This window comes from Hyposmocoma kahamanoa, unplaced genomic scaffold, assembly GCF_003589595.1.
Source record: "Hyposmocoma kahamanoa isolate Upper Pololo Valley unplaced genomic scaffold, ASM358959v1 98972, whole genome shotgun sequence".
Lineage (NCBI taxonomy): Eukaryota > Metazoa > Arthropoda > Insecta > Lepidoptera > Cosmopterigidae > Hyposmocoma > Hyposmocoma kahamanoa.
In genome coordinates, this window is record NW_020655740.1 from 1,259,189 (window position 1) to 1,280,454 (window position 21,266).

Genomic DNA, 21,266 nt, shown 5'->3' on the forward strand with positions numbered 1-21,266 from the left:
CTTCGCCCCGCCCAGCCTCGTGCTCACTGAATTAGACGCAACAAATACCCTTGTACTGGAACACGGTTGCTAGAAAAGTTTATTCTCTCGAGCGGCTGATCGTACGAAAAGTGGTACATTTTGCTGCAGTGTGAACAAACATTTTCTTTTTTTTTAGTTTTTACAGCCCAATTTCAAATTTTAGTAGCGAGGAGTACCTTTATTTTGAAAAAACTAAACCATTTGTACACTTATACAAAGTATTTCAAATTGTATTTATTTACGATACACTTGGAATGTTTTCATATTATGGTGCGTTCTGTATCGTACCTGCACCTAGCTATCACCAAGCTCATTATCTTCTTATTGCCACCTTTAAAAGTAAAACTTTCATCATGACAATGTGATTATGTGCTATTAACTGTATACAGTGCCTCTATTGACCCATTTATTATTATTAACATTTAAAAATGTAGCCTGTGCATTTTAATTCTATTCATAATATAATACACCAAAGCGGCTAAATACCTCTTATATTTTTGTAACACACACACTCATAGCCAGCACTAGGGAAACCCTGTATCGCGGGTGCCATGGACAACCACAAATTACACCCTCTCAACTCACGAGAGAAATAAATGTAGGCCATACTAATATTTCTGCCGGCCCGGGAAGAACTCGGGACCGCTACGTGGAAGTCCTGCATGGTAACCGTTCGGCCACTGAGGCAGTTATGTTTCAACACACAATATGTTTGATAAATCTATAAATTATATGTCAAATTTAAAAATATGTACATAGATTTATGAAACACGTCCGTGACTACTAAAACCAGGATTTTTCTAAAATTATAACAAATTACCCAGTATTTACTCAATACACATAAATATGTATACAAAATAAATGACAGACGAACTGGAATTTTATACAATAAACTGCGACCCAGTTTTAAGTGAAGTGCAATTTGCAAAAGACAGACTTTCATCGCCGAAACCGAAAGGCAATTGTAGAGCTTACAACAATTCATATTACGGTAAACACACAAAATACACTGTTTCCTCGCAAGCATTTTAATAAGCGCCGTGTGTCATTTGACCGTCAAAGTTATTCCCTACGGCTCTGGCTTATTGTCAACTTGTTTGCTAGATCTTATTTTACGCCTTTTACTAAAGTAACAGGCTACACGATAAATAATAAGATAGATAACATTTAAGTAGTTACAATACGAAAAATAAAATATCCCCTTCCAACCCCTATGCACTTATATATTCGACTGAATTAGCTTTCAAAACATTTAAAAAACGTATATTGCACGGCCGAAAAATAATCGTCAAATTATTTCGACGGCCACGTTTGCAGTGCAAAATTTTCGCCCACGAAGCGTTTTTTTTACTGTGGATAATAAAAAGAAATCGCATAGAGCTAAATCTGGGCTGTACGCAGGATAGGGTAACATTTGTACTCCCGAAGTTGTCGAATAGTCGATGGTTCTAGCAGCAAGAACTTCAGGAGCCCTTAGGCGCTCACTATTCAATTCCCTGAAAGCTTGATGCAGATAAACTATGCAATACCATTCATGAATAAAGGTGTTCTAGCGGAATTACTGCTACTGGTCCACTGCGTCGAATAAAACCCCTATATTTTTTTTAACGCGCCGACCGCGAACGACTTTAGTGGGCAACTCTTGAAACACCCATTATGCGGATTGCTGCTGCGTTAGAGGACCGTAGCTCCAAAGATTCGTCACTTGTAAGGATGGTAGGATGTTTATTATTATTTTGCGAAGTTCCTCCTTCGAACTTTTCAAATATTTTCGAAAGTTGCACCAATCAACAAGACGGTATTTCGATGAGAGAATAAATTTAAGGTCTATTCTCCCGCTACAGCCACATTAACCTGATGACGTTTTTATGAGTTACTGTGGGCCGGGACTGCGGTCACCGTTTAGGTTCACTCGTCCACGTTCGAAACGCGCACTGCTGGTGGTGCCGCTTGGAATGTTCTGGAGGTTGTAACGTGGCCTGCCTGGCGCAGTGGTAGCCTCCGCATCCTCCATACATCTTGCCTAGCGAGTTTAGTTCCAAGTTCAAAAGGGTAAAGATATAAATATTATATTCCGTTTTATTAATATTTGTGATCTTTAAAATGTTTATCGAACAAGAGATTTTTGGTAACCGGTAAACGGTTCAAAAAAATAAAGAGAAGACGTGTTCGCGGTGGAACGAAACAAAATCAGAATGTGAGCAGAAGAATTATGGAACAATTCAAAATTTAAATTTAAGTACGAGTGACCAGGAACCGAAGAAAGTCGATAAAAGGTGGGATGACGATGTATGGAGGTCACACCGACCACGTTTAAATTCTCGAAACCAATAAATAATTGCTGCTAATGCAGGAGCAGACTGCCCAAAAGTAGCTTGTAAATCATAGAAAATAACAGCATGAAAAGCTTCCCGTGTGTCGTCCATTGTTGCAAAAAAAACCCGAGCGACAGATAATTTATAAATAAAATTTTAAACAAAAGAGCTACACACAGGTGTTCAATGATTTTCATCACGAAGATTTGTATTGAAATTAGCCGTCAATTCAAAATAGTGGCAATAAAAGACATTATGTTTACTCTGAACTATTTTCGGAACAGCCCTCGTACAACGCTCTATTACATCACATGCTATTACTAGCGGAACTATTCCTCCAATTCTACTTTAATTTTTCTTTTATGTCTACATCAGTTATTTGCGATCTAACAGGAAACAGTCGTTGAAAGTATGTACGTATGTTTACTGTTTCTATAAAAATACTATTATCACAAATTGACGACCTCGGTTTCCATGATGACGCCATCTCTAATGTCCCGGTTTCGATCTCCGGCCGGGTCAATGTAGAAAAACTAACTTTACTGTATTGTCTTGTGTCTGGGTGTTTCTAGTTCCGTCGTTAGTTAGTTACTTACTTTGGGATCCGAGCAGCGAGTGTGACGTTGTATAATATTTAAAAAAAAGTGTAGCTATTAAATAACTCTAAATAATACCTTCTGCTTGTCGAGCTGGTGAAGCACGTCGTCGACGTCGCCCACCACCGCCGCCTGCGCGCGCAGCATCTCCACCTCTGCAGACACCCAGTCGCGGATCTGTGCACACGAACACATTCATTCATTGTGTAAAGATTACTGCTTAAATCAACAATAAATTCAGAGAAGAATATTTCAATGTTGCTTTGCAGCTACACGATATGGAACTAACTGCCCTACACGGTTCTTTACGAATTCAAAACTGAGATGAATTAAAATATGATTGGTCTGGTATCCTCCGCAAGCACTTTTAAGACATATTAAGGAAAAGCCTGTGGCCACCACCTGACGAGAATCGAATCGTTGATCATTTTGAAAAAAGTCGAGACTGACTGACCTGCAAGACGGTGGCCAGCAGCGCAGCCGGCGCCGGCGCTGGCGACTGGTGCGCGCCGCGCCGCCGCCCGCTGCCGCGCGCGCACCACTCTGCAACAACAGACACACTGTCATGAACAGCACAACAACAGTCTCGACGAGTTGTCAGCTTACTGGTGGAGACACTATTAACTGTTTGGGGTACCCTGTTTTTATCAGGGTTTTTGTTAATTTGAGTTAAGTTTCATTAAATTATGTTACACTTGGATAGTTCCCTTTAATGACATTTATATCGAAGGAATTGTACGTACTCTGTATATGATGAATAATTAATAATACTCAAAAAGTATAAATTCAACCGTTTAAGGAGTGAACTGTGTAATTGTGAACGCGGTGTCGAGGTGAGAGCTAATTGAATTGCGAGTCGCAGACGAGCGTGCACTAGTCGCAGGCGGTGCTGTGCGGTGCGGTGCGGTGCGGTGCGGTGCGGTGCGGTGCGGTGCGGTGCGGTGCGGTGCGGTGCGGTGCGGTGCGGTACGGCACTATATGGTAACACGAAGTATGCCTTAAAATAGACTGGATTGAACAAATCACGGCAAGACTAGTCAAGTTGACAAGCACTGATTTCCGCGGCGAGAATGTAATTCAGGTCATTTACGTGTGTGTCACCTTAATAAAGACAAATATTCGTGCCGTCCACTCAAGTGTCGATTTTAGGACCCCTGTTGTTTTTAGTTTACGTTAATAATATAAGCATTCTCAATCCAAAGGGCAGCCGTCGTAATATGTCGACGGTACGAGTCTGTTTTGCTTCGATCACGGCATGTTTCGATCGCGTAAAGTACCCAAAATAATACAGACCTTCTCAACGTGTTGTTTCAGGCCCATCTATTAACTTTACGTTGTCAAAACATTATCAGATTTTGAACAACTTAGAATGAACAAGAAAGCACATACAAACCATAATGAAAAATACTTAGATCTCGTGATTGGTAGCGTAACCTTAACCTGGAAGCCCCAAATCATGAAGGTTAAACCTAAAACGGCAAATTATCCGCGGCGTAGTTCGTTACTTACCGTAACACGTACATTTCGCGACATACAACTCCTTAGCGAAACTACACATAGAGTATAGAGTATGAACTCCACAGACCACATATTCTTCCTTGATGAAATCTAAAGGTTAAATTAAAACCAATCAAACTATTATAAGATTAATAAATTTAGACTATCGAACCCTTAGTATAAAATTATTTAAAGAAACAATTTATGAATAATACATACGAAAATACTAAAACAACAGAAATCAGTAACAAAATATTAAGTATAAATCTATACTCGAAACGTTTGCCACATCTAGTTAGAGCACGTTCCCATTATGTCGTGACGACAAATAGTCGTGCAGTTTAAAGTATAGTGTGTTGTATATTTGAATGAAGTTGTTCTCATATAGTACGACACGATTACCTGTCGTTCACGACTTTTATATCGTTGGGGTTTCAACCCGGCGCTTAGTTAACGCCGGTTTTAAATCGGATTGAAATCCATTAATGGCCGAGATCGAGGGCAAAAACTAATTACAACTAAATAATTGTTGAGAATTGAGTTTTGTTTAAATTTAATTATACATATTACTTATTACAAAATATTGCATTCTTAAATAGACCCAAAATTTGCTCTCATCACTTTTTAGTCCATCTATAAACGTTTGACATAATCCTAATGTAATGCTTTTTAATAACATTGGATGTACCCAAAACTTTCTTTTCTTCGTTTGCTTCCTATTCCGCCTTTTTAAAAAGTAATACATTATTAAAATTTCATCCATTTCACGCGGAAGCGAACACACACTATTGGCTTCTAAAAGAACATACTCGTAGAAGCGACTTCAGTGCATTAAACAGTCGTGAAATATAAATTGTCGTCACGCTCTAGTGGGAACAGTTAGACACGACAGTCGTTCAACGATAAAGTAATCGTCCACGACAGATAGTCGTGACATGGGAATAGGCTAAACGTGACAGTCGTCCAAAGATAAATAAAACGCTACGACATTACGGTAACGCGCCCTCATTGCCAATCTGTGTAACCCGCTCTGCCTTTATTGGTCCAGTGGCGCACTGGTTCCGTCTTGATAATGTTTCAAATAAGTACATTCACATTAACAAAACGAAATAGCGCTTATACTTACTTCTCTAAGTTATTTTTATTTCTTGTACGGCTAACAATTGATGACATGAGAGGGCGCTGCAGTGCGCAAACAAACATCAACTTACGTATATATATTTTTAAATACTTAGTCTCAGTGGATTCGTCATATTTGTGATTACAAACATTACTTATCTACCAAGGGTGCTGTGCAAGTGAATGTGGCCAAGATCATACGGCAAATCGGACGATATAAACAACTGTGTGGAGAAGCGTATTTTTCACTGGATCTTACATAGATAAAGTTTTTTTGAAACTCGTAAACAGAATTAAAAGACGTACACCTCGAGAGGAAGAGCCTTGTCCCCACAAACCGGAAAAAAGATAATAGATACTTGTATTTAATTAAAAATATAACCTTAAAGAACCGTTAACACTTTAAATTACATATAGATGTTAAAATAGATACACAGAACGCCATCTATTTTAACACGGTGAAAATAAAAAGATCAATGAAAGTACCGCTACCCACCGATAGAGGGAGCCTTGAGTATTTTTAGTAGCAATTAACGCCGCATGAAACACTGGTCAACCTCAACTTGACTCGAATTAATCGGCTACTCACCAGCGGAGGGCATTATCATAAAAATGTCATCATTCGAAACACAGAAATGTGAAGGTTGCCGCAATCCTGTACCTAAACGGGAACACCTTCAATGTGCTCTCTGTAACTAACTGCACGTACGATCTGGCTTGCGGAAATGTAGAATTCAAAATGTTCCAGCTCATGAAGAAAAAAGATGACTGGAAATGCCTTAAATGTAAATGCATGCAACCAAAAAGTGGAAACACTCCAATCCGTCCTTCCATCACTACGCCGGACCATGGCAATGGATACAATGACTCTGCAAACGTAACACTGAGAAGAAAAGGAACATCAGTTGTTGATTTAGACATAACACAGAACTTCTCAGGCGAAGGAGATAAAGAAACAGAGGAAAAAATGGAAAAACAAGATATAACAGAAATACGACAATTATGTACCGAAATCAGGGCTTTTCGTACAGAAATGAACTGTTTTAGGATGACTATGCAAGAATTACATGATGCGTAAGAGAACAGAGTAACCGAATTGAAAAAATAGAAGCAAGAATGGACGATCTAGAAAAGAAAACCGTTAAAATCTGTACAGGCCATGTTAAATCGTTGGAAGACACAATTATGGAAATGAAACAAGAGTTATTGAGCCGAGACCAGGATTCGCTTAGTAATGACATAGAAACTGCAGGTCTACCAGAAGTGAGAAAAGAAAATGAAACGAGTGTTTTCGTTACGGTTGCTCAAAAACTAGCCGTGAGCCTTGACGAACGGGACATTGTGACCGCCGAACGTGTGGGCCCGGTTTCGGCCATCACAGAGGGTGGTTTACCGCCACGTCCTCGGCATCTAGTGATAAGAGTGACGCGCCGTGCCCTGAAAGATTCTATTCTTCAGGCTGCGCGTGTCCGACGCCGCATAACCACCGAAGGCATGACTCTACCCGGACCCGCTCGCGTTTTCTATGTTAACAAGCGGCTTACAAAACACAATAGACAACTGTTCCGCAAAGCAAAGGAGATTGCCAACAGCAAGAAATGGAAATACGTATGAACAAGAGATGGAAAAATATATGTACGCGAAGAACACGGTAAGACACGCCACCGCATCCGCACTGAAGCTGACCTCAGTAAGGTTTTTGGTGATTACAATGTTCGTTTGGCAACTTAGAGTGTTTATACATTTATTAATATATTTATTGGCTCACAATGTTACAGTAATAGCTATGTTTCAAGATATTTTAAGTTATGGACATCGCGCAAGCCCTGAGTCGGTATCATTGGCAGCATCTATTGAGGTATCAATTAATTATCTAATTATACATAAATGACTAGAACAAAGAAAAATAATTTGATATTGGGACTGCTGAACGTGAGGTCTTTAAATACTGGGCGTGACGAGCTCGTGGCTGCAGTGGATAGATACCAAATAGACATACTGGCGTGAAATGAAACATGGTTAAAACAAGGAGAAGAGAAATATGCACCCAAGATCCCGGGGTATAATTTTAAATTATTATATTAAATAATTGGGGTATCAATTTAAACATAAACCTAGACCCGGTGACGCTAGAGGCGGGGGAGTGGGTTTCTATGTGCGTAAGGGTTTGCAAGTTCGCGTTAAACCCTGCCCAGGCTCTACTTTAGAGCAGATTTGGCTGGAGCTCACCATTCCCGGCCACGGGCGTTTCGCTATAGAAACAGCATACAGACCCGAATCTGTGTCGGTTGCCTCGGCTATTGATTCTCTGGATGAATCTATAAATGAATTTAGATACTGTAATCATATGTTTTACTGATGGGTTTTAATGTTGATGTTTTGCAACAACGGAATCAAAGGACTGGTGATCTTATAACTTTTCTGTCACAACGAGGATTGGAGCTGCTAAACCAGAAAGCTACTCGTATTACAGATAGAATGGCTTCTCTATTAGATATAATAGTGACTGACTCTCCCGATTTATGTAAAATTGTGAATGTACACGATATTCCAGTGCTCAGCGATCATTGCATGGTTGTCGCCGAGCTATGTATAAAGAGAACTAAGGAAAAGCCTAAATATATATACAAAAGAAACTTGCTCACGATAGATGAACAAGCATTCCACACAGAGCTTCATATACTCCCATGGAAGAACGTGCTCAGTGAACCAAACATAGATCTGAAGGTTGAATATTTCAATTACCTTTTATTAGCGTTGTTTGATGAGTACGCGCCACTATATCGGACCAAATTAGCTTCCAAACCACACCCCTGGATCACAGACTATATTAAACTAATGATGTCTTTAAGAGACACTGCTCTGTTTAGAGCGCGGCGCACTGGGAAAAACATTCATAAAGACTATTATAAACAAATGAAGAATTTAGTAAACTCCTCCCTAGAGAGAGAAAGATCAGCATATTTTTCCTATTTTGTGAATGCGAATAGGAGCAATCCGAAGCTTATGTACAGACACTTAAAACCGGTGACCATGGCTACTGATGCCTCTACATCGTCTGGTATCCCGCATCAGCTCCAGGATCCGGATAGTATCAATGATTTCTTTTTGAATGTTGTTACTACAGCTGCGAACCCGGATACGATTGAGTTCTAGAATACAAAGAGATTCTCGGATAACAATTTCAGCATAGAAATGGCCACTGAAGCTGATATAATGAATGTCATCTCTAACATAAAAACCAACGCCACTGGGTATGACACTGTTTCAATGGAAATGATTCGTATGAATGTACCAGCTACTCTGTCAATAATTACACACATAGTAAATGAATCCATTCGAGTAAACTACTATCCAAACGCCTGGAAAATAGCAAGGGTAACACCAATCCCAAAAGGACCTAATGTAAATGACTATAAAGATTTGAGACCAATCAGTATTCTCCCAGCTTTATCAAAGATATTGGAAAGAATAGTTTGTGCTCAGTTTACAAGTTACCTGGAGAATGAGGGAATTTTGCCCGCTGCTCAGTCTGGTTTTCGCCGTGGATACAGCACGGAGACTGCGCTAGCTCAAGTAACAGATGATATTTTGGAGGCATCAGATCGGGGAATGGGCACTATACTGGCTTTACTAGATTTTTTTTGAGCTTTTGATTGCATTGACCTGGAGCTCATTGTGGCGAAACTGCGTTATTACGGTGTAACGGATGGATGCTGCAAATGGTTTCACTCTTTTCTGTCCAATAGTAAGCAATACGTAGAGCTCGAGACAGATGTTATGATGACGTAGTTAAGTCAAGCATGAAGATAGTGGGTAGAGGCACTCCACAAGGGTCAACCTTAAGCCCAATTCTCTTCTCGCTTTTTACAGCTGACCTTCCTGGAACGACAAAATTGTGCAAAACACATTTATACGCAGATGATACACAAATATACCGATCTTTTAACTCCAAACGCACCGTAACGGCTGTAAATCAGATTAATGAAGATTTGGATTCTATATGGAATTGGGCAAACAGAAACTCTTTAATGTTAAATCTTTCTAAATCCAAATTTATCGTGCTGGGTAGAAAACTCCAGTGTGAAAATATTCTCAGCTATGATCCTGCTCTTGTCATTGCGGACATACCTATAGAAAGAGTAAAAACTGTTAGGAACTTGGGTCTGCTGATGGACAGTGAACTGCGTTATGCTGAGCATTTAAACGTTAAAATAAAAAGCTGCTTCTATAGGCTCAAACTACTATACAACATAAGAAAGCATCTGACTCTACCGGTCAGAAAAATCTTGGTGGAATCGCTTGTTTTGTCCCAACTCAATTATAGTGATTCGGTTTACGGTCCGCGACTTCTGGTGAACGCAAAGGTGGCGATTCAGCGGGTACAAAATGCATGTGCCCGTTTCTGCTATAAAATACCTAAACCGGCGCATGTCACGCCATATTTAAATAACAAAATATTGAAAATGGAAGCGCGCAGACACATGCATCTCACTTGCCTTATTCACAAAATAGTATTCACGAAGCGACCATTATATCTATATGAAAAACTGGAATGGAGAGGAGATGAATCTGACAGAAATCTGCGAAGTAAAAGTACTTTGTTAAGAATTCCATCTCACAAAACAACCGGATATAAGGGTTTAGTAGCAGTAGAGCTCCTTGTGAAAGAGCTCGTCCAGGGAAGTACTGCCACCTTACCTATTTCTGCCGCCAAGCAGTAATGGTCACATTACTGTGTTCCGGTTGTGAAGGGTAAGGGTGCTGGTGAAATTACAGGCACATGAGACTTGTCAACTTATGTCTCAGGGTGACGGGCGCAGTGGCAGTGCCCCCAAGATCTTTGTAATTTAAAGCTCTTGGTGGCACTGCAACTGTTATGGGCAGGCGTGTAGCTTACCATCAGGCACACGACTTGTTCGTCCCGTTACTTAATGTCATAAAAAAAAAAAAAAAAAAAAAGTTCATTCAAGTACTCAGCATCAAAGATCTGGAATAACCTCCCTCCACCCTTACGCGAACGCAGATCCCTTTTGAGCCTGAAAATGCATCGAAAGAGGAATATGCTAGTGGATCAAAAGTGAGTGCTTTTATGAAACGCAAAATAAAGGGGAAAATAAGACTCTGTGCGATGTCTATGGAATGTCTATAGAAACTATTTTTAAAATAATTGTATAGAATTGTGATAATTTAATTAATAATTTAACATAATTCATAATTTCAGATTTGTTAATATTATTATTGGTTTATTGTCATTGTTATTATTATTTCATTTTATTATTATTATAATAATAATAATAACGCACACACTCAACATAGCCCCGCACTAGGGAAACCCTGTGTCGCGGGTGCCATGGACACACACATAGACAACCACAAACTACACCCAAACTCACGAGAGAAATAAATGTAGGCCATACAAATATTTCTCCCGGCCCGGGAATCGAACCCGGGGACCTCTGCGTGGCAGTCCGGTATGGTAACCGTTCGGCCACGGAGGCAGTTTATTATAGTTATTATTATTATTAGATAAATAATATTTGATGTTTGTTTGCGATTTGTGTGTGTGATCGACAACGTAGAGCTGCCATGATCGGGTCGAGCTGAAAATCAGGGCTGAAATCACTACAAAGTGATTTCAGCATTTCCCTGAGCTCGTGTCCGTCACACACATATTTTATTTTTTTTTATTTTATATTAATTTTTTTTAAATAATTCATTAATTAAGTAAATTGCGTAATTATAAATTGTTTATCCTCATTTCTGCAAATTATTATTATTATTATTATTTATAATTTTATTATTATTATTATTATTATTATTTTGTGTTTTTGAAAATAAATGGTTTAAATGGTTTAAATTGTTATTAGTTAGAAATACAGCATGCTCGAGTATGCATTAATATATTCATTCATGTTTAGTTCGTCATATTGAAGGCAATTGTCAATCCATAAGAAAATGAATTAGAAATTAGTTTGCAATTACATAGATTTCGAGATTTAGATGCATGTTGAAAATAGCTCTGTCCGTATATACAAATATTGTCCAAATAGTATGTACAAGTGGTGGTCATATAATTAGAAATACTTAGTCCTTTGGTAGTCCTTTCATGTAACTAACATTATTATTGCAATATATTGGGGGCCAAATATTAATAGACTACATTGCAATGTACACTCATTTCCTAGTTTAAAAACAGGCTGTAATATTTAGACAATTAAGACATTAATTAAAAAAACATTGAAACAAAGTATGACTTATGTTCGAAACTTGAGTTTTAAAACAAAAATACACTTTTCACAAGGTCGTCATATTATGCATTTTGCATTTTTTTTCTTATTTATTTAGTTAGGTTACCTTACGTCTGGCTAAATTATTAGAAATGGTTGAAAAGAAGAGCTCTGATGCAAGAACAAGAAAGATTATAGTGAACTTACATTTAGAGCAAAAATGGACGTACCGAAAAATAGTCGATCACTTAGTGTTCTGTATAGATGGAATTTAACGCCATTGCATATTTCAAAAAACATGGAACATCAGATAAGGCGCCGAGAAAGGGTCGGAAGAGGAAGACCACTGTTCAAGAAGACAGGCTTATGATTGGTTTAGCTAAGACGAACACTTTTAAAGGTTCTAACGTTAGAGGTATTTGCGCAAGGTGACATTTGAGGCTTTGAATAACAAGAACACTGAGCCCGAAAAGACAGTTAAGCACGGTGGTGGAAATATTAAAGTGTGGGGATGTTTTTCAAGAAACGGGACTGGTCCCGTGAGAAAGATTGAAGGTCCGATGGATCAGTATCAGCACAAAAGTATCTTGGAGTAGACAATGATCCCATATTCCGTAGAATATTTGCCAGTGAGATGATATTTCAGCACAATAATGACCCAAAGCATACAGCACACAGCGTGAAAGCGTTTCTCAGAGAACAATCGGTGACAGTGTTAGAGTGGCCTACCAATAAATAGCCCGGACTTAAATACAATAGAAAATGTGTGGTACGCTATAAAGAAAACAGTGTCGCACAAACACAATATCAACGAACTTTACTAAGCTTTTGTAAAATCTTGGAGATGTATTTTTTTAGAAACACGTGAAAAATTGATAGAATCAATCCCGCGTCGTTGTAAAGCTGTAATCGACAACAGAGTCAGTCTACTCTACCAAATATTAAGTTGCAGTGTTGGATGAAGTATTTATCCAAATTACTTGAGGTTGTCTTCACTTTGCTTATGATTTTACTGTTAATTTTTTTCTGTTTCTAATTAGTTGTCCGGCACAGCCCATTGTGTTTAAATTCAATCTTAATAAATGTTTTAACTTTGTATTATTACCGTTGTTTGGCATTACTAAACTGCTATAGTAATACATTTTATGTTCCTATACATCCTCGTAAATACATCGGAGCTCTCTCTATACACGTTAAAAATTAGTTATAAGATAATTTGTAACGACAATAGAAGTCAAGGTCAGTGTTTCTAATTATATGACCACCAATGTAAAGAGTGTTTTTTTAGTAACACAATAACTACAAGGAAACTGACTTAGGAACCATTAAGTCTTTTTTTGTGAAAACTATTTTGGTATACTCAACTTTTGGTCAAGCGTGAGTTGTCCATAAAAATGATTAAAATTGATCAATTTTTCTTACTGCTAATCGACTTAGTTTCATGAAGGGATCATTTCATTGTATGGGACGAAAAAAATAGGGACAGCCGAAGTTGGCCAAATTTCATAAAATATTTTTCATACAAAATTAATAAAATTGACTAGTTGTTTTTTAACAGCAATAGACTAAGTTTCTTATAAGTTTAATTTCAGTGTAAGGGAAGAAAAAATCGGGACACCGGCAGTTGGTCAAATTTAATAACATGAATTTTCATACAAAATGAATCAAATTGACTAACTTTTTTAAATGCTGATAGACTCTCTCATATAGGTAACAATGATTTTATTTTATTGGAAGAATATAATCGGGACAGCAGAAATTGGTCAAATTTATATAATTTTTTCACCCATACAATGAAATGATACCTTCATGAAACTGAATCGATTAGCACTAAAGAAAAAATTTATCCATTTTATTCATTTTTACGGAGATCTCACGCTTGACCACAAAATTGACTATGCGAAAATTGTTTTCACATAATTTAAGTACAGAGTGCTAAAAAAACCGACCTCAATAGTACGTGGAATTATGTCTATTTGCTAAGTTTTATTGAAATATCCCCTAGTTCGCCACTATACAGGACTTGACACTGGAGATAATAAAAATCGGTTCTCACTACTCAAAGTATATGGAGAGAAAAACGCCTTGAATTGGAGAAATAGCAAAATCAACCATTAAAGTAATTGCTACTAAATTAAAGTTAGGCGCTATTTACAAAAATGAATCTTCATACGTGAACAGCCACCCTTCGAGGTGGATGATTTTCTTCAAAATGAAATGGGACCACTATGGAAGTACCTTCTTTCCAACAAAAAAGAATCATCAAAATCGGTTCACAAATACCGGAGTCAGCGCGTAACATACATACAAAAAATTGAGAACCTCCTCCTTTTTTGAAGTCGGTTAAAAAAGGACTTAATGGTTCCTAAGATAGTTTTCTTGTATCTTCTATGGTTTCGGATTTAACCATACTGTCTGTGAAACTCACGGTTACACTCTTTACTTCACTCAGTACTATCTACTAAGTGTGCACCCTCCCCCATTAGGAAAAGCCAGCCGTAAAACCAATTCTTAGCGAGGCAAGCAGCAATTCATTCAACATTCGTGTTGTCGCCTGTCTCGACTATTACTCGAAGCAGCGGCGTCGCCTCACTATTTCGCACCTCTACAATGTTCGAACGACAACGCAAGGCAATAAGCGTTGTGCGTGAAAGGGTTCATTAATGTTTCGTTAAACGAAATGTTGCCTTAACCGTACAAAAGATTTTCATTACACCGGACCATTCATTTCTTCGTTTTTTCTTCAAAGCCTACGGCTATCGAGAATGTAATTCATAAACCGTAATCACGATAATGCCCCAACACAGGTCGACCTGTTGGCAAATATATGCGCTTTTTGTTCGAATAAATGCCTTGCCGCACAGCGCTGCACGTGTCAAAAAACTCGCTGACTTGTTAAGCCAGGGTTCTTTATGCAGAACTTGTACGACTCACCACCTGTTAGATGTGAAAATTCGTAATTAACGATGTTATTGATAAATGAAATAGTGAATAATATTAGAGAAAAAGAGAAAGCGAACATGACTCGGCCGTGACCTTGAGTGGCGCCCTGCCCGCCGCGACTCACGCCTTACCCCACCTTCCCCTCTCAATCAAGCGTGGTCCGCATGCTGCCTAACTCCCCATACTGTGTTCTTGTATTCTGTATTCTTCCGCACCGCAGCAAAATAATCTACCCGCGTTTAGCAGCGCTGGCAAATATTCTTACAGGGCTTTTCTTTTTCAATCTTAATAAGAGTAACTAAAAGATCCGACGATAAATTTCAGCTAACGATCATACTCGTGATAACAAATAAGTTAGACGAAAAAAGACATGAAACACACAGCAAACGATTCACGAATCACCACACCCGTCACGATCACTATCAGAAATACGTGCGGACCATTCTGTTACACCTTTATGCATGCATAACATTTTGAGTTAGCCAAGTCGTTAAGTTTGGAAAGTTGTTAGTTATAAAACTTTACGAGAACAAATCAACAAACAGAACACTGAACGGTGGCAGCGCGGAATTAAAGAACCGGAGCATCGTGTACTAGTTAGTGGATGTGGAGCGCGGTCTCACATAGGAAGCCTGCAATCGGCAAGGGCCCTCGAGCCGCCGCGCTCGCGAGTCTCGTGCAGCGCCGCGCTACTCCGAGCGGGTCGCCGCCCGCGCGCCGCGCCCCCGCGTCCGCATGCCGAGCGCGACCGAACTACACTGTCGCCCTCCGACGTCGCCACCCTGGCCACCCTCCAAATGAGAGGGAAATCTTCCCCTGGTTAGTGCGTCCCTTTCCCGCACCCGTATCTCCTTACCGCTGTCGCAACCTGACTTTTCCTGGCACGAATGTTTTCAATGTCCCGAAGTTTCATTGACGCCTCTCCCTAATAACGGAGTTAAGCGGATATTATTTCGGGTTCGCATCGCACTCTTTTTTGCTCTGCACCGGTACGTGTGACGAACACACGGCTGCTCGCACCGATTTTCCTTACAACGGTTGTCGCAATACCTGCCCGTCAATTCGCAAATTCATCGTGATCTCGGCCCTCGCAAGTACGTTTAGGTTTACCATTATAATATAAGCAGAGAAATGAGACGGCTTATACGATTTATTTATTATATTGTATTGGTTACATTACGAAATTAATGTTTCTACTTCATTACCAGCCAAAAACATGGTTCGAAACATCTCGAGCAAAAATTCGACTTAAATACGTGAGTTATCGTTATTTTTAGTTAATATGTCTCAGTCTCACGGTGGCATCGAGTATATAACCAGAAATAGAGACGAATTGTCATTTAATTTGTTTGAAAACTATTCTGCCAAATGACAACTGGTGACAATTGCACTCCGATAGGCGGGCCCGAATTCGAAATATACTTTAGAGATTAAAGGCAAGACAAGCAAATATTTATATTATCGAAATCGATAGTAAATATCGACCTCTTACTTTCTCAAACACTTTATTTTATGTAGGGTGTCCGGTAAAGAATGGATAAGCCTGAAATGCCTTATAGCAGAGCTTATGACTGTTCCAAAAATATATAGTTATATATATAAAGCTACAAGTTCTTACTCACTGATAGAAATAGAACGCATACTTCCCGATATGGTGGAAAAAAATATATATACCGTTGTACGCGGATAGATTCCAAAGCAAAGAATCAAATATGAGAAGACCTAAATGTGGAAAATATGAAAGAGTGATCAACGGCCTGCAAAAACTATAATATATGGAGGGAATATTTGTGCACTTTTATGAGGTACACCCTGGTCAATTTCCGCCGAAAGTAAAAATTAATAATGCCAGCTGCCTGGGTTAAAAAAAACAAGATGGCGAATTCAAAATGGTGGCCGAAGAAAAACTTGCTTCGATCCGGCTGAAAATAGGTATTAGGTTAGGTATTAGGATTCTTTAACCATAATTTGGGGTCAAAAGTTTCTTTTCGCCATTTTTTAATATGGCTGTCATATAAGCGTTTTTTTCGTCAAAAGTGGTTGCCGAAACGGACTTGCTCTGATTCGGCTGAAAATTGGCATGCGGCGGCCTCTAGAAGTATATCTAGATAATAATTTGTGGTCAAAATTAGTTTTTCGCCATTTTCAAACATGGCCGCCATAGAGGCGTTCGTTGGCGGCAGAAAAGAAATGCTCCTATCCCTTTGAACATTGGCATGTGTGGATCTCCTTTGAATGCTTGAAAATAATTTGTAATCAAAAATGGTTTTACGCCATTTTTTAATATGGCCGCCATTCAGCAACTAATAAAAATTTGCTCCAATTCAATTGAAAATCAATATGTGGAGATCTCTATAACTGTTTGATAATAATTTGCGGTCCAAATTTATTTTTCGCCTTTTTTCAATATGGCTGCCATACAAACTTTTTGGCGGTAGATAAAAATTTCTTCTAATTCGACTGCAAATGACATGGTTTCAATCATAAATTGGGGTAAAAATTTTGTTTCGCCGTTTTTTGATATAGCCGTAAATTTTTACGCAACGGCTATTGAAAAAACTTGCTTTGCTCGGACTGAAAACTGGCACGAAAAGATTTCTAAGATTGTTTGATAATAATTAGTGGTCAAAATATATTTTTGCCCATAAGTGCCGAGGCCGGAGGCCGAGGTCCGCGGAGGGCGAAGCCCGAAGCGTCCGCACGCCATCAAATGGAGATAATATACGGAGACGTAATAGATTACGAGTACAAGATCGAAAGCAGAAAAATGTAAAGCATGCTTCCCGATGTAGTGGAAATGAGATACTTATTATAGCGTTGCTGTATCTCAACCGTCTCTATGTTAGATTTCATTTTCTTGAATGCTATGCCAAAGAGAAGTATTTAGGGGGAAAAAATGCCAAACTACCGCCGAATTTCCTGTACTATATAGGTACTATGAATACCAAATCAAGGATAACCCAGAATACTCAGACCAAAACCAACTTAGAAATGTTCGTTTCTTAAATTGGCATAAATCGGGAATCGACCTCCTCATCAAGCGCCCATAGCACTAACTGCTGTGCCACCGAAAAGCATGAGCACACCCCGTAAACTGAAACCGACCACGCGCCGCAGGCCGAGCCGAATATATATTGTACTATTATACGACAATTACTACGAGTACTATATATAGCTTACCACTGATAGAGTCGATTTATTTCTGTATATTGCGATCGATTTTGTAAATAGCTCTCTAACCATTCAAGGGCTCTCCCCCTGATACCATATATCTCAAGTTTGTGTAAAAGTTTTGAATGACTGACAAAATCGAAAGCTTTACTCATATCAAGAAAGACGGACATTACAGGGGTAGAAGCGTTAATACATTGCGTTATATTACGCAACAGCTCAAAGCATGCAAGAGTTGAAGAGCTACCCTTTTGAAATCCGAATTGAGAACGGCTTATGATTTTATGTTTTTCTAAAAATGCATTCAATCGAGTATGTACAGCTTTTTCGAATATCTTGGATAGAGTCGGGATTAGAGATTTTGGCCTATAATTATTTGGATTTTTCTTGTCACCTTTCTTAAAAAGTGGTTTGACAACACAAATTTTTAATTGTTCTGGAAAAAGGCCATCCAATATGGCCAATATGGCCGCCATACATTTTCCATAATCCAGTATGTTCCGAGGCCTACATCTCGGCGAGTGTTGGAGATAGATGAGAGGCGCTCAAACAAATGTCGTACAGAATAGTACGAGCCGACTGCAGGTAAAAAAAATTTTCAAGTTGGCGTACTCAAAATGGCGGCCCAAAATAAAAGTGCTCCGATCCGACAGAAATTTGACATCCGATCGTGTATGGAGGCCCATAGTATGTATCTGCGAATGAAATTTGGATTCCGCCATTTTCCAAGATGGCCGCCGTATAAGAGAATTTTCGGTTTTTTGACCAGCATTTTATTCCCAAAAGAAGAGCAGCTGTGTAAAAGTAAAGTACGCGAATAATGGTTGGGTGGATTTGGTGAGTATCAGAAAGTACCGAAACCTTCGAAAAGTGTATAGTGAATAATATATTTTTGTAATTTTTAAATATGGCCGCCATTAAAGAGCTATTTAATTTTTTTTAAAACAAAGTCCTAAGTGTCGAGGCCGCAGGCCGAGGTCCGTATGGAGGTAATTATGTACGGAGGCGTAATAGATTACGAGTACAAGATCTCACAATTGTAAAAATGTAAGGCATACTTCCCGATGTAATGGAAATGAGATACTTATTATAGCGTTGTTGTATCTCAACCATATCTGTTAGATTCCATTTTCTTGAAAGCTATGCCAAAGAGAAGTATTTAGGGGGAAAATGCCAAACTACTGCCGAATTTCCTATACTATGAATACCAAAACAACGATAATCCAGAATACTCAGACCAAAACCAACTTAGAAATGTTCGTTTCTTAAATTGGCCCAAATCGAGAATCGACCTCCTCATCAAGCGCCCATAGTACTAACTGCTGTGCCATTGAAGAACATGAGCACACCCCGTAAACTGAACCCGACCACGCGCCGCATGCCGAGCCCGACCCCACCATAGGTGGGGCACAGGGCTCGTATCTTATAAACAGTGATTATTCAGGAGATGGCAAAATTTCTATTTATTTGAAGTTTCTTGTCAAGGATGTTAATTTGGATGCATTACTTTAAGAGTAGGCGAAAATGAAGTGTGTGTGAAAATGAAGGAAATTTGATGTGAAATTAATCATCCTGCAAATATGTACATATACAATGCATTTTTTGCATTTCAAATTTCATTTCAATTTTTTTAAGATACGAGTTTGAGAAAGTAAGACGACGATATGGCATTATAAATAACCATTACCTGTTTTTTTTAACGATTTCGAATTTGTAGTATTGTTAGAATGTATAGTCATTCCGAGTGAGCAAGTACTAAATGTATTTCTTACATATTTGTACGCTTTTGTCTAATAAAAATTCAACGTAAGAGCGAAACTCCTCAATTGTGGCGAATATTTCTTTTTTACAATTTTCCCTGTTCCATGTTTTAGATATTGACGTTGTACGATTTCTTCATTAAGCACACCAAATTTCTTTAAAGTGTTGCCGTCTTTCGCTTTTACAATACTTTTTACCCCTAATTCTTTTATTGTGAATTTTAAAGATACCATCCTCTTATTGTTTTATTAGTAACGTACTTTCTCTTGTAGTGCCTATCTCATTTATATGCTTAAACTGACTGTCAACTCTAAAAGAGGTTGGTCCGAGAATTAAATTGTGTAGAAGTTTCAGGATCGGTAGCATTTAGTTTAGTTGCCCTAGGTGTAGTTGCTATATGTTCATTTTAAGATGATGATGGTATCGGACTAATGGATGGTTCAGAACGTATGTTACTCTGAAGGGGAAAAAAGTGGAGTCTATAAATAATATAAGTTTAGTAAAGTTATTTTAGACGGATTACGTATATATCACTTACTACTACAGGCATATGCAGTGTAGGAATTGCGGTATAAAATAAGTGGCGGCGAATGTTCTTTGTCTAAAAACAGTCTTCTGTGAAATGCCGAGAGCAAACGATGCTGTGTGTGTTGCAATTGTGATGATTGCTTGGAAACCAGTTTTCCCTTTTCGTGGAAGCAATCCATTTTTCCTTAAGACCTAGATCCTTAGGAAATCTTTAAAAACAATACAAAAACACCAAGTTTTATTCGGTACCCACGTATTTTAAACAAAACAATAGACAGTACACAACACTAACTGCCTGGGTCTCCCCAAAACTCATAAACTGTCTGGACTCCTTGGGGACTTGGGACAATCACCACACTTGCAAGGTGGATAGGTGATAGCAGTACGTTAGTTGAGAAGATATCCATGGAAAGATATGGGGTGGTATTATACTAGGCCAACACCACACGGCCATAAGAAGTTAAATATATAAATATACTCTCAAACAAAAACCATTTTCCTGAGCAATAAAAACGAACGACAATCTATCACGTCACAGTTAGTATTTCTTGTGTACAATCTGACATACTTATAAAATCGATATATTATACTCATGGCTCAATACTTAACTACGTCGACGTTAGATGTAGATTTTTTTACTTTACCGATTATTTTACACACTAATAATTAATTATACTTGCAAATATCGATACATAATATGATTTTTTCCCTGCAACACTAGCAACGCGTGCCTAATGAATAGAATGAGATGACGTAGTGGGAGTTGCATTAGGTGGAAGCAAGACGCATAAATGATTTGGAATAATTGATGGGTGTTGTCAATTGTTTCACTGCAAATCGACCAGTTTAACTTGAGCTATGCTATAATGGACGACAATTGAAAAATTACATATTTAATATTTAATTACCGATGAAATGTGATTCCGTTTGTTTTGTAATTAGAGTTTTGCTGTTTTTCCCACACCACCGAATAGAACAGCACGGCATTCTTAGAGATATTATCTTTATTACAATAAATACAGAATATTTTTTGGAATATTCGGAGACGTACACACAGATCAGTTGTTGGCCTGTCTATATTTCAG

General features: G+C 38.5%; 1 protein-coding gene across 1 annotated transcript in view; it reads right to left on the bottom strand.

Annotated features, from left to right (window-relative positions):
* LOC113238956 (dystrophin, isoforms A/C/F/G/H) overlaps positions 1-21,266 on the bottom strand; it is a 429,949-nt gene that overhangs the window by 345,043 nt on the left and 63,640 nt on the right. Inside the window, exons 18-19 of the mRNA XM_026475816.1 lie at positions 3,387-3,475; positions 3,011-3,109 (exon numbers count right to left, since the gene is read on the bottom strand). Of these exons, the coding sequence (XP_026331601.1) occupies positions 3,011-3,109; positions 3,387-3,475 (188 nt within the window). The remainder of the gene's footprint in view (positions 1-3,010; positions 3,110-3,386; positions 3,476-21,266) is intronic.